At 38.1% G+C, this 15,641-nt stretch overlaps 1 protein-coding gene across 1 annotated transcript; it reads right to left on the reverse strand.

The window, feature by feature from the left end:
- Positions 1–1,689: 1,689 nt before the first annotated feature.
- Positions 1,690–13,608, reverse strand: vwa1 (von Willebrand factor A domain containing 1). The gene is made up of 6 exons (XM_086066853.1): positions 13,217–13,608; positions 7,820–8,377; positions 5,983–6,312; positions 5,604–5,879; positions 4,033–4,302; positions 1,690–2,637 (listed from the first exon to the last, which is right to left on the reverse strand). Exons 1-6 carry the CDS (start codon positions 13,299–13,301, stop codon positions 2,609–2,611), a joined length of 1,548 nt encoding a protein of 515 aa, XP_085922979.1. The 5' UTR covers positions 13,302–13,608; the 3' UTR covers positions 1,690–2,608.
- Between the last annotated feature and the right edge of the window lie 2,033 nt (positions 13,609–15,641).

Genomic DNA, 15,641 nt, shown 5'->3' on the forward strand with positions numbered 1-15,641 from the left:
AATTTAATTCAACATTTTAAAATGTACTGCTTTACTTTTGGGGGGATTGAGAATAAAATATATAGTCCATATATAGTCCTAAATTGTCTAATACCACCTCTTTCAAATTTCCTAAAAGTTCCATAAAAGAAATAAAGGAGTTGCACTAATATTACGAGTGATGATAGTAATAGTAGTCACCATCATCGTAGCAGTAGGATTTACAACCCAAACACTAATATTTCTATATTTATTCCCAGCAGTATATCCTAGTTATTTTATAGAGCTTCTCTAATCTTTACCGCTTGCAACACATGCAAAAAAAAATCCCCCAATCTGATTTCAGCCTTTGTGTTCAGACGTAAATTTAATCTGCCCAGTACCTTCAGTATCAATGACACAAGCATTTTCTTTCATCCTCTGACTGGTTGTTCAGACAAGTCAAATTCAACTATAGTAAAACATCTATCTCTCCACACATGAATACATTTAATAATCACTACTTCTGGTGAATATCATGTATTTATGTTTTTGTTGTGTCACTATACAAATATTCATTCCTGACAGTCAGGACACAGCAGGTGTGACAATATTATCAAGAAACTCCATCAGCGCTGGAGCTTCCCAGGACAAGTCCTCTCTCCGCCGCTCTTCTCCTACGAATGATTGCACTTCAATACACCCAGCTGTCAAACTCCATAAATTTGCAGATGACACCAGCCAGTTTACTGTACATAATCAAGAGGCCTGCATTATTTGTTGCATTGATTCAGTCATTTATTTCCACCACCATTTTCCCCCTAATATTGGTTCGTTAAAATATATTAACACATTATCTATCTCATTAAATAATTTGTTCATAGTGTATTTAATTTAAATAATACAATAACAAATAGTAGAAAAGTAGTTTCATATATACAGATTTTTAACTAAACAATTAATTATAAATAATAGCACAAAAGGACCATTAATTATTTTATGTTTGAAATGTATGTAGGCCTATTACGTTTAGTTTTTTTAAATAAATGAACTGAGCCATTTGTCTAAAATCAAATGAAGCCCACGAGGATTTTTTTTTTTTTGTCCACCCATGCATTATACAAACACCCAACACAACCACTTACTCCTCTTTCTGAGAAAACCAGGGAAACGTGAGTGGAGGACAAAAACTGCACAGCCTTTTTATTTAAAAACTCAAACTCAAACTCAACGTTTAACGTGAGATTAAAAAAAACTGCCAAGGTTTATTTCATTTAAAGCCACTGAACGTAGAATGTTCCATTTGGAATCGCTACTGCTACCTGCTGACGAAAAATTAAACTGCACATACCGTTCTTCACATATACACCACGCACATTACGTCACATCCGCAGACAGGGCGCGGGAATTTTTTTAACCCGAATCCAGTCTGAAAACTATTAGCCAGAGGCTTGCAGGAGTACCCATTGTGAACAGCTAAGGTGTTAATCTACTAATTAGAATGTATTTCACTCATAAATGGTCAAATAAAAATCTTATTGTAAAGTTATTTTAGGGAAAAATCTTCCATATTGCAACTTTAATATCAAATTAGTCTGTAATCCGCACACATTCATATAATTGCCATTGAAACTTGTGTTACAGTAACAGACTTGAGGGGGGGGAAAACATGAATGTAACAATCTGTCCATTTCCATTGTGAGATAAAAAGACAAAGGATAAATATAAATGTAGCTGGGTAAATGAAGAAAAAAACATTAAATGACTTTATTGCAAACTGATGTTACAAAGTAGAGCAAACAACAAAAAAGGAAACTTTTTTTATTTGAGGAAATCCAGCTTTTCTATATTGAAAGTAAACTGGCGTGGAGGCTGACAGTAGAGGGCAGCAAAGAATAACTCAGTAACAGCCTTGAAATGAAAAGGAAAAAAAACGCCTTAGTGATACACTATTAAAAATAGCAATTACAATCCCATTTATCTGGGGTGAATAAATATGAATAATGGAATCTCAATATTTCTTTAATATTTGTTTGATCACAAACTACTGTTAACTTTTGTCTTGTGGTGCATAAAAAATAATAATAAAATAAAATAAAACCAACTGTTTCTGGCATGAGACCCTCCGATGGGGCAAAACATTCTCCAAAACAAACCACATGAAGTCACCCTATACTGTATGTATTCCTAGGATGGCCTTTAAAAAAAAAGACCTGAGATACATTTATTTATTTAGAACACATTTGAACAGACTGCAATGGACCTCTAACAGAAGAGATATGCACACAATTTTGCATGAAAAAAACTAGGATGATATAAAATAAACGTTTATCTTTGAATGGAGATATTGTTCTAATATTTAAGATGATAGGGGCAGTTCAAATGTTAAACAGAGTATAAATATTTAAACCGGGCAAACACAAATAGTTCTTTTGTGTTCCAAATTTTGGCAGATAGCATGCTCCACATTGTACCAGACCACTCCTTAGTGTCCATGGTTTCCACACGAGTGCTCAGTGCGCCAAGCTACACATCATTCCTGGATGATATCCACAGAGCGAGGAGAGTCATGGGAAAGAATAATGAATGAAGAGTCAACATTTTTCTTCTTGCCTCCATTGTTGGTTAGGTGCAGTAACTGTTAACAGCGCTATGATCGGTAGCCGTACGTTGATGCGTCTAGAAGGGCAGAAGGAGAACAACACAATGAGCCAATATAGTAATACAATAAAAAGGAAGGTTTGCATAAGGGCGTAGTGCAGCACCAGATCTAAAGGATGCTGCTAAACTAGCAAAAGAAAGCCATTAACTTTTTCAATAAATCAAAATATACTGTATTTGTTGATAAACTTTGGTGCAGAATTGCTTATTTAGTCTAGTAATAAACTTGCTTTATGACCTACTTCAGTTTTGAGATTAGCTCAATATGTGTGAGTCGGACTTTGGCTGCCTTTTCAAAACATGGCTCACATGCCTAATTTGTCCTTATGCACCATTGCAGTGTACGGGCAAATTAGATATTTTCAAATCCAAATCACATCTTCATCATATTGTAGATAAGAATTCGATTTGAATCCGAAATTTGCCAATGTGACATCAGGGTCAAAAGTCAGATTGGATAAACCCTTCCATTGTGAGACTGATAGCACTGAAATGCATTGATTGGTGTGTATACACACAGTGATGTGTATCACTTGTAGGTAGACTAAAATAAACAACAATTAATTAACAACAATAATAATAATTAAAAAAATATTTTAGGCACTACATCGAAATGAGGTATTTAGGTATACAAAAAGAATAGTCTGCCTGGTGACAGGTGTGTGCAATTTTTTCATTGATGTGACCCCTAAATATGCCATGCACTATGTCTCCAAAGGGGGGGGGGGGAATCTCTTCCAACAGCAATGTACTAAAGAGTACAGCCGCAAATATTTATGTGCTTCATTGCAACAACTTTAAAAAACCCCACACAAAAAACTGAAACAACATGTTACCAAGCTAGGATGGATGATGCATAAAATTACGCTGATTCTCTTCTTTAGTGATGTTTGGATGGCCGTTTGTTACTAGGCAGAATTTATGGGGGAAAGTACTCACCCACACAACTGGGAAAGTTGACATCAGGGAAGTTAAGTAAAGGTAATAACTCCAAAAACAGCAGGGTGAGAATGTGAGACATGTACTGTATCCCCCCCTCCAAATTAACAAATTTATGATCTCCCAACATAATCATGCCCAAAGATGTATATTATAAAATGAACGTAGAGCTGATGCTTTCTGAAGGCATAAAACACCAGATGGCAAAAGATGGCAGATCTTAAAATACTGAGCTTCCTGTTCTCTTCTTCTTTCAACTTTACAGTGTTAAAAAATAATGTGCTGCCACTGACTGGCCAAAAGTGGGATTACACTCGACAGCAACGTCAACAACAAGATTAGTATTGGACACACGTACAAACAAAAAAAGGCGGAGAAAATAGAGCTGTAGCAAACCCACAACCCAAAATAAATGGCGGTTCACTGTATATTGTTTAGATTGAGACCACTAAATGTACAGAGCATGTTGCTCACCTGAGGCAAATTTTGCACTGCAACACAGTCCCTCTCCTCGTGCTGTCTGATAAATGGGTGACACGCACACCCTTGCAGAAGGGGGGAGGTTGTTGAGTCGAGTAGACAGAGAGTTGGGCGGCAAGTAGAAAGAAGAACGTTGGTCCACTCTTTGTTGTCCTTCCCAGGTGAGCCAGTAGCCCTTCAAACCATCAAAGCTGCCTTTCCAGTCCACTTGCACGGAGTGGCTGTCCACTGTCGTCAACTGCAGGTCAGCCAGTGCTGGAGTCACTGCAAAACACACCAGAGTTTAGGAGGGATACATGAATATTATCCTAAATGAGTGGCCTCCGTTCTATTTGTCGACTGTGTTGTCCAGTTAAACAAACAAATGCCTCCCCTCAAATAGACTTTTGATTTTTTTTGCCCATCTAGAAGAGAAAAAAGAAAAGAAAATTGAACTACGGTACACTCATCTGCGTATTTCCATGTCAACTGCCACTTTACGGACTTTAAGTAGTACTTTTGAGTTATTCTGCTCATTTCTATTGTGCAAGGTGGCAGTTTTCATAAATTACTGGTTTGAATGAAAGTAATGATTATACAACACGCCCTGGTTGTGCGCCCTTGAAAAGGAAGTGTATTGCCCGTCAGCACAGATTGGAGCACTCACACAAGTCAAGCGAACCGGATTCTCTGTCAAGCGTGGTACAACGTGCCTAAAGAGTTAAGATTCACAGGGAAAAGTTAACCATGGCAGGCTGTGCATTCATTATTTAAATCTTCATTAGGAATGTACCTGATTTACAGTAATCCACCTTTTAATACCAAAATAAATAGTAGGCATTCTTGAATGTTACCTGAAGCACTTTTTATTTGAATGTTTTTAACTTCACTGCATTTCTTGAAAAGTGATTAGGCCTATACTACCAATTATTTTCAATGATATTTATTTGGTCACTGGAATTTGTGTTTTATTTTATTTGTATTCATCTTTTTTTTTTCATTTTATTCTTTCAGGAGACACCAAAAGCAGCATGTTTGTTCAACCAACCATTAACATTGTATCGTCAAAGAGAGCAAGTCGTTCTCAACACTTTATATTGGTCAATATTTTTCTTTAAATGATACCACACGCGTGAACTGGCCAATAATACAGATTTTTGAAAAAAATGTGAGGTTTTGGCCTGATTTACAGTAATCCACCTTTTAATGCCAAAATAATTGCATTTGCACAGCGTTTTGTATAATCAAACTCAATGCATTTTTTATTTTTTAAATGGATAAAGGATAAAATAAAATTACCATTAATGTCATGTAATTTTAAGGGGAAAAATACTACATACCAGTACATCGTAATCTGGATCTAAAATGATACTTTTCCTTCCATATCACACACACACACATAAAAAAGAAAAAGAAAAAGAAAAAGTAATGTCCATATACACATACTGGAAGCAGGGAAGTCAAGAAAAATTCTACAAAATGAACAGAATTTTATTTTGGTGAACTATTTACTACAATTTCAAAGAATTTAAGTTGTAAATGTAGGTCGGTGCTTTTGATAGTGTTGAGTTGTTCATATAGCTCACCTTCCTGCGTGCAGACTTTGACCGACATTGCCTTCTCCTTGCCCGATGAATGCCGGGCGCTGACAGTGACCAAGTATGTGCTACCTGGTTGGAGGTTCTTGAGGAGCGTGGAGTTGTGTCGTTTATCCACTGTGACAGCATGCAGCTTTCCAGTGGGCAGGGCAGAGTATTCTATGTAATAACTTGTGACAGCCTCCGGTTGGAGAGGACCCCAGCTCACTCGAACACTGGTCGGCCCCGACTCTGAGACTGTGACCGTAGCTGGGCTCTGTACCTCTGGTGGGACATCAAAGAAAATACAAGGAAAGATAACCATCAATCAAGATTATGTTTACAGCAAGAGGCCATGCCTCAAAGTTGACAGGATTTAAATTCCAACCTGATTGTGTCTTGAAGGTGACCGACAGCATGTTAAAAGCTTGTTCATTGGACTCTGGTGTCAAAGTGGCAGTATAGGTGGTCTCAGGCTTCAGGCCTGTTAGCCTGACAGTGTTGGAATCTGATGACTGGACCAGTCTCTGGTATTGACTACCACCGGTGCTCGGACTGGTCCCAGGCCCGCTTCCTCCACTTCCTGTTCCGCCAGATGGATGTGGACCGAAGCGGATCTCGTAGTGGCCCGCCAAACCGGAAAGAACAGGTCGCCACTGGAGCGTGGCTGCATTGGAGGACACGTCACGGACAGTGATACGCTCGGCGCGGATTATCTCTGTGGAAGATGCAATGGAAAAATATGGAATTAAAGTGTAAAAAACAAAAAACAAAAAAAAATCAGAAGTAGCATACATACCAAAATTTTAATTTGACACTTTTTCAACATTAATGTACTACACTATAGTGTTTAATTGTAAAGCATGTATAAAATAAAAATGTACCTAGCTAGCAGGCACTGCAGTACATTCATTCAATTGAATACCTGGTATTTTTCTTCTGATCAAGTATTTTTTTTACTGCCACTTGTTGTTGTTGTACGGCAACAAATAATAATAATAATAATAATAATAATAATAACAATAATGATAAAATTTTTGGGCCCCCGATACCGTTCAGTTTTGCGGTATTGGCCGATACCGGTACCGTACTGATATCTAGGTTTTTTAATTTCAACATGAAAAAGCTGCCCTGCCATTAGTTCAGAGCATTTAAGGGCCAATAGGAACGAAACAACACTAATAATAATAATAATATTAATAATAATTATTATTATTATTATTATTATTATTAATATATTAATTAATTGATTAATATACACAATATACCTATACGTATAATGAGTGCATTTACTGTATTGCCATTCATTATGCAGTTCATTCTGTACTTGCCCCTAATGCAAAAATCCACATACAAAACGTATCGCTCAGCATTATAGAACACACTACCATTTATGAAAGACGATGGAGCAAGACAGAGAGCTAAAAATGTCTCAGTTTGAGACGGAAACCAAAGTGCAGACCAGCTTGGGTTTCTCAATACATTCATAACCCCTGCAATAAGACCTTGATATAGTCAACCTAGCCAGGCCCTGTAGAAAATAATAATACAGCGGTGTTGTTATCTGGATATGGGAGATTATATTTTGGTCTTTGTTATGCACACATGATGTATTCATTCATGCAGTGCCGTGCATCATGGCTTTGAGCTGCAGTATGAATGTAAAACTGTTGCAGAGTCCCTGGGGGGTGTCATGGCAGCTACCTAATCTGGCAGCAGAGAACTGGACAGTTTCTTCAGTCTATATATAGGAAAGAATATATGCATCTGTATGTGTCTTGTCTGTCAAAGCGTCGTGGGATGTAACAACTCATTAATCCCCGAATAGATCATGCTATCTCATTACACATGCGCTCAGCCATACTCGGGATTGCCATCCAGTGTCCATGTCTGCAGCAGCATGCGCGGAACTTGGGTGAAGTACAGCAACTCGAAATGCAACTTGTGATATGAGTATGGTGGTTCCAAGTGGGCACTGCGGTTTGGAGGAAAATGTTCATGTCCATCCAAGAGCAATGACCTTGCACTAGTGAGGCCTGCTGATGACTCGGTATAGTGTTGGTGGCTTTGCAGCACAGAGCAAGTATATATAGGAAATAAATGAAATCAAGGAGATCTGAGGACTGCTATGATATGCCATGGTACGCAAGCTATTGTTTTGACCACTAATTTCCTTCTTCGTGATCATTTATGAAATAGATGTCAGACAGCTCCGTCAAACTCACCGATGATGGCATCGCGCAGATCCTCTAAGATGATGCTCATGTCATCAATGTCCACAAAGTACAGGTGGTTCTCAGCAGGTGGCGACACAACTTGCCTCAATACTTGATAATTACCATGGCCGGTGGAGACCACCAGCACCGCCACACCCTCCTCCTTCAGCTCAGCCATTGGGCCAATCACATCACCTGGTTTCACCCCATCCGTCAGCCACACCAGCACCCTAGGCAGTCCCGGACGAGCCCTGTCCCCGGGTCCTGGTCGCAGCACTCCATCCTTTGCGATCTTCAGTGCCTCTACCGTGTTGGTATCCCCCCTGAGGGGTTTGGTAGCCCTAACCGCCCCCTGCAGGCCACTTTGAGTGCGGAAGGCATCAAAGCCAAACTCAAGGCGTGGTTGGGTGCCCACCTGTAGAAGTCCAATCCTCACCTGATCTTCCCCCAAGGAAAATGGTAGGAGGAGCTCAGACAGGAAGTCAAGCATGCGGGAGTGCTCATAGGACGACACGCTACCAGAGGAATCCAATAGGAAAAGGACGTCCCCCTCGCAGCAGTTAAGAACTGTAGAGAAAAACACGACAGAGGTTGGCAAAACGTTAAAAGTCACACATTTCTTTGTCAGGTGTGTTAGAGATGGATGTGATGTCGTTATTTTTTTCATTTTGAATTTGACCCATTATGTAGAAAAATCAGAAGAAAAACTGGCTAATGTCAATTGATAGTTGTTGTAAACTTGCATCAATAACTGTGCCGCTCTTTTTTACATGAACTCATTCACTGCCATTGACGACTATAGACGTCAAAACTTAATGTGAACTATTTCTATTAGTTTAACATTTTTTTAATTTCATTTAATTTTTTAATGAAAACCTACGATTTTTTTATTGTACATTTATAACAGATATAAAATTATCATGCGATTAATTACGATTAAACGGCCCTTATCCTTATTTATTTTATTTTATTAAGCCCGCCAGGCGATTACAATTTTTAATTGTAATTAATCACGACTTCACTTGTTAACAAGCGATTAATCACACATTTTATGTTTCAAATTAAAAAAACATTTCCTAGGTTTTCATATTCAAAAGTGGAAAAAAATGTTAAACTAATAGAAATTGTTAAAATGAATTTTTGACGTCTATAGCCGTCAATGGCAGTGAATGAGTTAATTGCCCCACTGGGATAAATTAATTGTTCTGAATCTTAATCTATATCTTTGTACAATTCAAAACAATTATTTTATTTTAAAAACAATATATATATATATATATATATATATATATATATATATATATATATATGTGCACATGGAAAACTGTGATAGCACATGCCTTTTCTTTTTCACACTACTACCGGTATCTGTTCCTATAATTTAACACTTCAAAATTGCACCCATCTGGATCTCTAAACCTTTCTCTGAACTCCCCCACTAATGCATATCTCACTCCTTAGAATTACTCTTCAAACAGGTAGTTGCATGTTTTGATGTTAATCTACACTCTCATTCTCAACAGTTTCACAGTTTTCTCGAGGTTGCCTTTCATGCCTCAAATCGTACACTCTCTTGAAAACATTATCCGTCATCGCAACCCCCCCCCCCCCCCCCGAAAATGTTTCCAAAACTATTAAAGCATGAAAGCATGCAATTACAGACACGATGAAACAAAAGCACAGCAAACAGAGGAACGCCAAATTGAAACGGTCAATGTGATAGCACTAGAGGTGGCGTGTTTAAAAAACACTCCCAAGCTAAGCAGTAGGAGTCGCCTCTCAGTTTTTCAGGGTAGTTTTGGCTGAGCATGTTTCTTATGTTTGTCTTTGTTAACATAAATAAAAACAAATGAAGCAATTTAGACAGAATTTTAGATAATCACCTAAAGAGCAACTTATGAAATCTGAAGATGATTAAAAATACTTTGCTTGGTTTACGGATGGATATTTGACTAAATTATTAAACTAATGTATTAATAACTGTTATTTTCTAAATAGCATTTTAAATGGCAAGGGAACTGCCTATGCTCTGAACGCCTGCTTTGATATGGGTATTGTATTGACCAAAATAATGCTTAATAGAGTGAAGTCATGTTTTTTTTTTAATGATAAACGTACATGGCTGAGCAGCTATGCAGGTTGCAACCATAGGTCGGCATAGTTATTCTGATTAATATTGCGTTTGTGGAATATGAATTATGCAGCAAAAGCCACCCATATTCATCCATTTCAAGGGGCGGCCATTTTGCCACTTGCTGTCAACTGAAAATGAGATCACAGTTGCACATGGCTCAGTTAACGACCAATCATGTTTCCGAGTTTGGTCATGTGGTGTTCGCAAGCTGAGCTGTGATTGGTTGTTTCCTGAGCCCTGAGACACTGTGATGTCATTTTCAGTCAACAGCAGGTGGTAAAATGGCCCTCATGAGATGGATGAAAACGGGCAGATTTTGCTGCTGAATTCATATACCACAAATGCAATATTAAGCAGAATGTTATGTTTACACTAGTGGGGCCACATAGAACATATTATTGTAAAGATAATGTTTGACTTAACTTCCCCTTTCATGGACTTGCATAGTTTCTAGGGTTGCTATTGTTTCCTTGTGTGTGCAAAACAAAATGTTTAGGAATGAGTAAAATAACAAACGGATAGATTGACCATTTAGAACATTTGAACTGCATCCACACAGACTACCACTATATGGCAACACCTCCAGATAGCATTATTCCACCTAATATAATACTGTCTGTAATTCAGATCATTTTGAATCGCTACTGCCACGTGTGGCCAAAAAATGAAACTGCACACTCCCTTCTCGCATACACAATGCGCACAGGACGTCACATCCGCAAACAGAGGGTGGGAAATTCGCACCTGAATCCAGTCTGAAAACTACTGGCCAGTGACTTGCAAGAGTACCCATTGTGAAGAGCTAAGGTGTTAATCTGCTAATTAGAAGATATTTGAGTCACAAATGGCAAAATAAAAAGGCCACTGTAAAGATATTTTTGGGCAAATTTCTGCATATTTAAAAAAAAAAATGTTGAATAACAACTATACAATTACTTGACTGTACATTTACTGTACCTCATAATCGGTTGAGGCAACGTACTCAAATGCCAATGTTTAAAAGGGTTAAAAGGCTAAATTAGGTCATATGCAGGTGGTGGGTACCAAATTAGGAATATTTGGCTGCAGGGTGTCGAGTGAGTGAAGAAAGGAGGTCGGGCAAGGGAACAGAGAAGGCAGTAAAAAAAAGAAGAGGGGCGGTCTGCGGGTAGTTCCATGTGAGAGACGGGAAGGAATGTTTGGATGGTCATGCCCGCCACACAAAAATTGACAGCAATAGACAGAGAGAAAAAAAAAGCAATATGAAGTGTCCGATTTTCAGACCATTAGTGAAAGTAGACAAAACGTGCAAGTGTCAGATACGCATTCAGAAAGCACCCAGAATGTTGCTTCAGAATGATCCTAATTATAATTAAAACCTTTTTCACACCTGAATGTCGTGACGTATTGTAAAGTTGAAAGGTTTACTGTGTGCAGTGAGGCGTCCAGTCATACACGATTCTAACACACACAAACACACATACCATGCTGCATGCTGCATGCTTGCCGCTTGTCTTTCCATCAGCACGGAGAATTATTTACAATAAGGCTCATTGTTTGGACTTTGGAGTGTGAAGGGGTTCTCAATATCACAACAACTGGCCCCTACCCACCACCTGTACCTTTGTGCAGGTATGCTGTTATCTGAAACATCTGTAAAAACAATATACAGTGACATCATGCCTGGCAGTTAACCTATAGAGGAAGTGAAACTGGAGGACAGTATGGAGTCAGTCTCAGAGAAGGCCTGCTGCCTCTCTGTTCCAGTTCATTCCTAAAGTGTTTGATGGGTTTAAAGGTCATGGGTTGTCAGTTTGTTCCACACCAAACTCAACCAAGCATGCCTTTTTGGACTGTTGAAAAAAAAAAGAGTTGTCCTAAACGTCTTGGTAAGGTTAAGTATTAAGAATTTAAAAGAGTACTGCTGGGCCCATTAGAAATTCATCGCAGATATATTGATGCACTCCAAGGACTTTGACTGACATGATGATTGAATAATGAGGCCTCCCATGGCCACCACCCCAACCCATGGTTTCGCAATCTGCAGAACATATGGAATTAATTTTTACAGTGAAGTCCAGATGGCTATAAGGTACTCCAGAAAACAATCTGCTGCATTCTAATTTCACGCAAAGTCATTGTTGTCAAAATTCACTTGCAATCGAGCAAATTTGCTTTATTTCTGTATGTTTGAGGTTGTTGACATGCACATATTAACAGGTGCACAACTTTCTTTTTTTCTGACCTCTGTGGGGGTTGGTTGCGATCATCCCCTATTCATGGACATAGCACAGTGGCAGCATCTCACTCACAAGTACTATATTAACTCTCAATGACACACTCAGCAGTAATACCACTGACTTTAGTCTCCTGGATGCTTGAAGTTTTTGTTTTTGAAGGAACCGTCTATTTGTGTTGGAATATACAGCAGGCAGACAGAAAGACAGAATGACATCTTGACACTATTATGATCATATGTTGATGGCATTTTAGTGTTGTATCATAACCAAGTAAACTAGAGTTGTCAAAATTAATCGATCAATTGACAATAAATGTAATCAAATTAATCAGTAACTATTTTAATAATCAAATAATTGTCCGGTAACTGAATCAGTTTAAAAAAATGGCGAGTACAATATCAATCCGTGTCATGTGATATTGCTTATTGTTTAGTTTGTTTTTTGAATCATTAAACAATACCAAATAAACAACAATATTGGTTCAGCAACCGTAATCAGAGGGGGGGATAGTTTGTAATACACTTTACTGCAGAATAAAGTTTCTGACCATTGGATTAATGGACGGAACATTAGTTGATTCTAAAAAATATTTAATAGTAAAGGCCCTGATATAAATAACAAATAGAATATACACTCAAGAAAGTAAACTTGACTTTTAATATTATTTACTTGACAACCGAATAGAACTACATTGTTATTATTATTATTCTTTCTATTTTTTCTATAATTTCTATTACTGTACTGTACTGAGGGTTATTTATGTGTATGTATATAAACATACATTTATACATAGTCTATCTTTACATATGCAGTATATATACAATATACTGTATACATCAGTATCGTTATCATTATAGTAGAAAATTGCAAATGAAAAAATTATGTTAGGTTCACATCTTTCACGTGATATCAAAACGGCCATCTGTTGTTTACTTAATTGTCACTATTGCAGGGTCCTATTTGCTAGATTACTATTATGAGCATCTTATATTGTCTTGGACTTCCGACTGAGAACAAATAAATTTTTTGAAATTGATTTTTAATTTGACTCACCTCCCTCAGGTGCAGCAGCCTGTGTATTCAAAGTTCTCGGGAGCAAACACATGAGCAACCATGTCAGCAGCAAGTTGCTTTCCATGACTGCAACAGCAAAGGTACTGTCCACCCACCCAATTATATGAAATTAACACATTGACTAATGTGTTGCTGCGGCGTTTCAAGATGACTGTAAATCCACCAAAAATCAGCCAGGAGAGACGAACTCCCAAGTTTGAAAACGGAAATCCTCTTCAGAGCATAATTTAGTATTTCTTTCCTTCCCGTGTGATATTTTCTTTTAATTTGTACAAATTCAACAATGTGGACGCTGCGCAAATCCTAACTGAAGTGAGACGCCAAGTTCTCACTCCGAGTAGCCTGACTGTCCTCGGCTATGCAAATGCGCCCGAGGCACCATTGTCGAAGTCACTGCAATAAAGTAAAGTGTTTCCGGTAATGTAAGCATTTCAAAATAAAACTAGCAACCCCGTAAAACTGTTTGCCCCTTAATTTTTTACCAGTGGTGAACCCTCAGGGACAGGTAGGCATTTTTTTAATATATATTTTTTATTGCCACACAGATTTCATCTTGCATCACAGGGCCAGTCTACTACATGATGTAAGCATTTTTTTGCATCCTTTAATTGGTTGGTCATCACAAAATTTGCTACAGTTAACTTTTATTATGAAAGCATTTTGTCTCGCATGCCCTTCATTGAAACGCACGCGCGCGCGCGTTTCACAGAGCAATCAAGTACAGTAAGTGCCACATTTCTTACACTTTAAATGCCTGCCTATAAAGATTCAACTACATTAACACTTGGGAAGGCAGCGTTTCATCGCCAAGGTAATCCATGTTGCGGTGTTTCGCCCCATCCCCATGTTGACAATTTAACTAATGCTAATGCTTATGCTGGTAACATCACTGTTAGCTAACGTTAATCTTTACTCTCAATGCAGCTCTTTTTGACTTATCTGCTTCAAAGTGGTTCTTTCACTCTTGAACAGAGGTACCCAATAGGTTGATCACAAAGATAGTATGGGTAGAACACATGCTGGTTAAAATGAAAAAAAGCACGAGATTTCAGTCCTTCATCACTATTGGATTTGTTTTGTTTTTACCCTTTGATTGACATACACAGCAAGTGAAATCTCCTTTTTGCACCAGTCATCGGCATGGATGGTTGTTATGTTAATTAGTCCCATTATTATGTGGCAGTGAGGCAAAAATGCAAAGTGGCTGCTCGCAGACACATTTTCAGAAATAGATACGATAGGTTTACTTGGTTGTTTCCTTTCACAGTTAAGACTTTATTATGAAGTGAACGCCATGGAAGAACCCTCAGGCGTCTTCTATCCAACTTGACTTACAGTACCTCATCCATCTTCTCTCCTCACTCCTCCCCTGTCAAGATTCTCAAACCAGGAATAGTAAACAAGCTTATGTTCACCATTAACATCTTGGATGTGAGAAAGACCCCCCCTTCCTGCAAGGACAGAAATACATTTTAACTTCAGCACATCTTCTTCCCACTTTGACAGTAATAGATATGAGGTTATAAACACCACCGAAAAATACCAGCTGATTTAGGACGATCCTCTTTGGGGAAATTTTCTTTGAATAGCCTTTAGACAGTGTCAGTCAATGTCAGGGTATGCTTACATGACAACCTTTTTATTTGTGTTTTAAAAAAGTTGCACATACAGAAGACAAATGTTGTCAGTATTATCCCCATTAACAGAAGTGCGAGAATGACGCTGTCACGAGTTAATGACATCAATGATTGTCCACTCAGGCCTTATCCAAAATTGTCTTTGATCCTTCGTTAGCATATGTCTGGGTTTTGAATTTGACACAGCTAGACTCTAGTCTAATAAATGCTGTTCCCCAATTAGTCACCGGGCGCATCATTCTCAAATAGATGTCTATTTTCTTCCCATCAGTGGCCCCACTTGGACTGGATTTACACCGTGTGATTCAAGTGACACAATTCCAAATTTTTGCTCTCAAGTGACACAACTGCGACATGTGCCATGGCGGCATAAAAAGAATAAACACATTTAATATGGTACAAATATGCTATATTAGAGGTGTGTCAATCGTTACATCAGAAAAATTGAGTCAGGCCAGTAGAAATCACCGTGTTTAACCTACTTCCAGACCAACTAAATGGTATGGAACGTAAGGAACGTAGGTATTATTATTGATGAACATTTAACATGGAAAGCGCATATAGACCATGCCAAATCTAAAGTATCCCAAACCATAGCCGTATTACACAAGGTTAAAAAAACATTGAACAAGAATGCTTTGTTATTGTTACATTATGCATTGATTGTTCCATACCAGACCTATTGCATTGAAGTGTGGGGGTGTGCCTGCAAAACCTATACCGAACCCATTTTTCTTTTACAGAAACGTACTATTTGTGTCGTGTTT

This window comes from Leptonotus elevatus, chromosome 2 (genome assembly GCF_054856555.1).
Source record: "Leptonotus elevatus isolate MCC_2025b chromosome 2, RoL_Lele_1.0, whole genome shotgun sequence".
Taxonomy (NCBI): domain Eukaryota; kingdom Metazoa; phylum Chordata; class Actinopteri; order Syngnathiformes; family Syngnathidae; genus Leptonotus; species Leptonotus elevatus.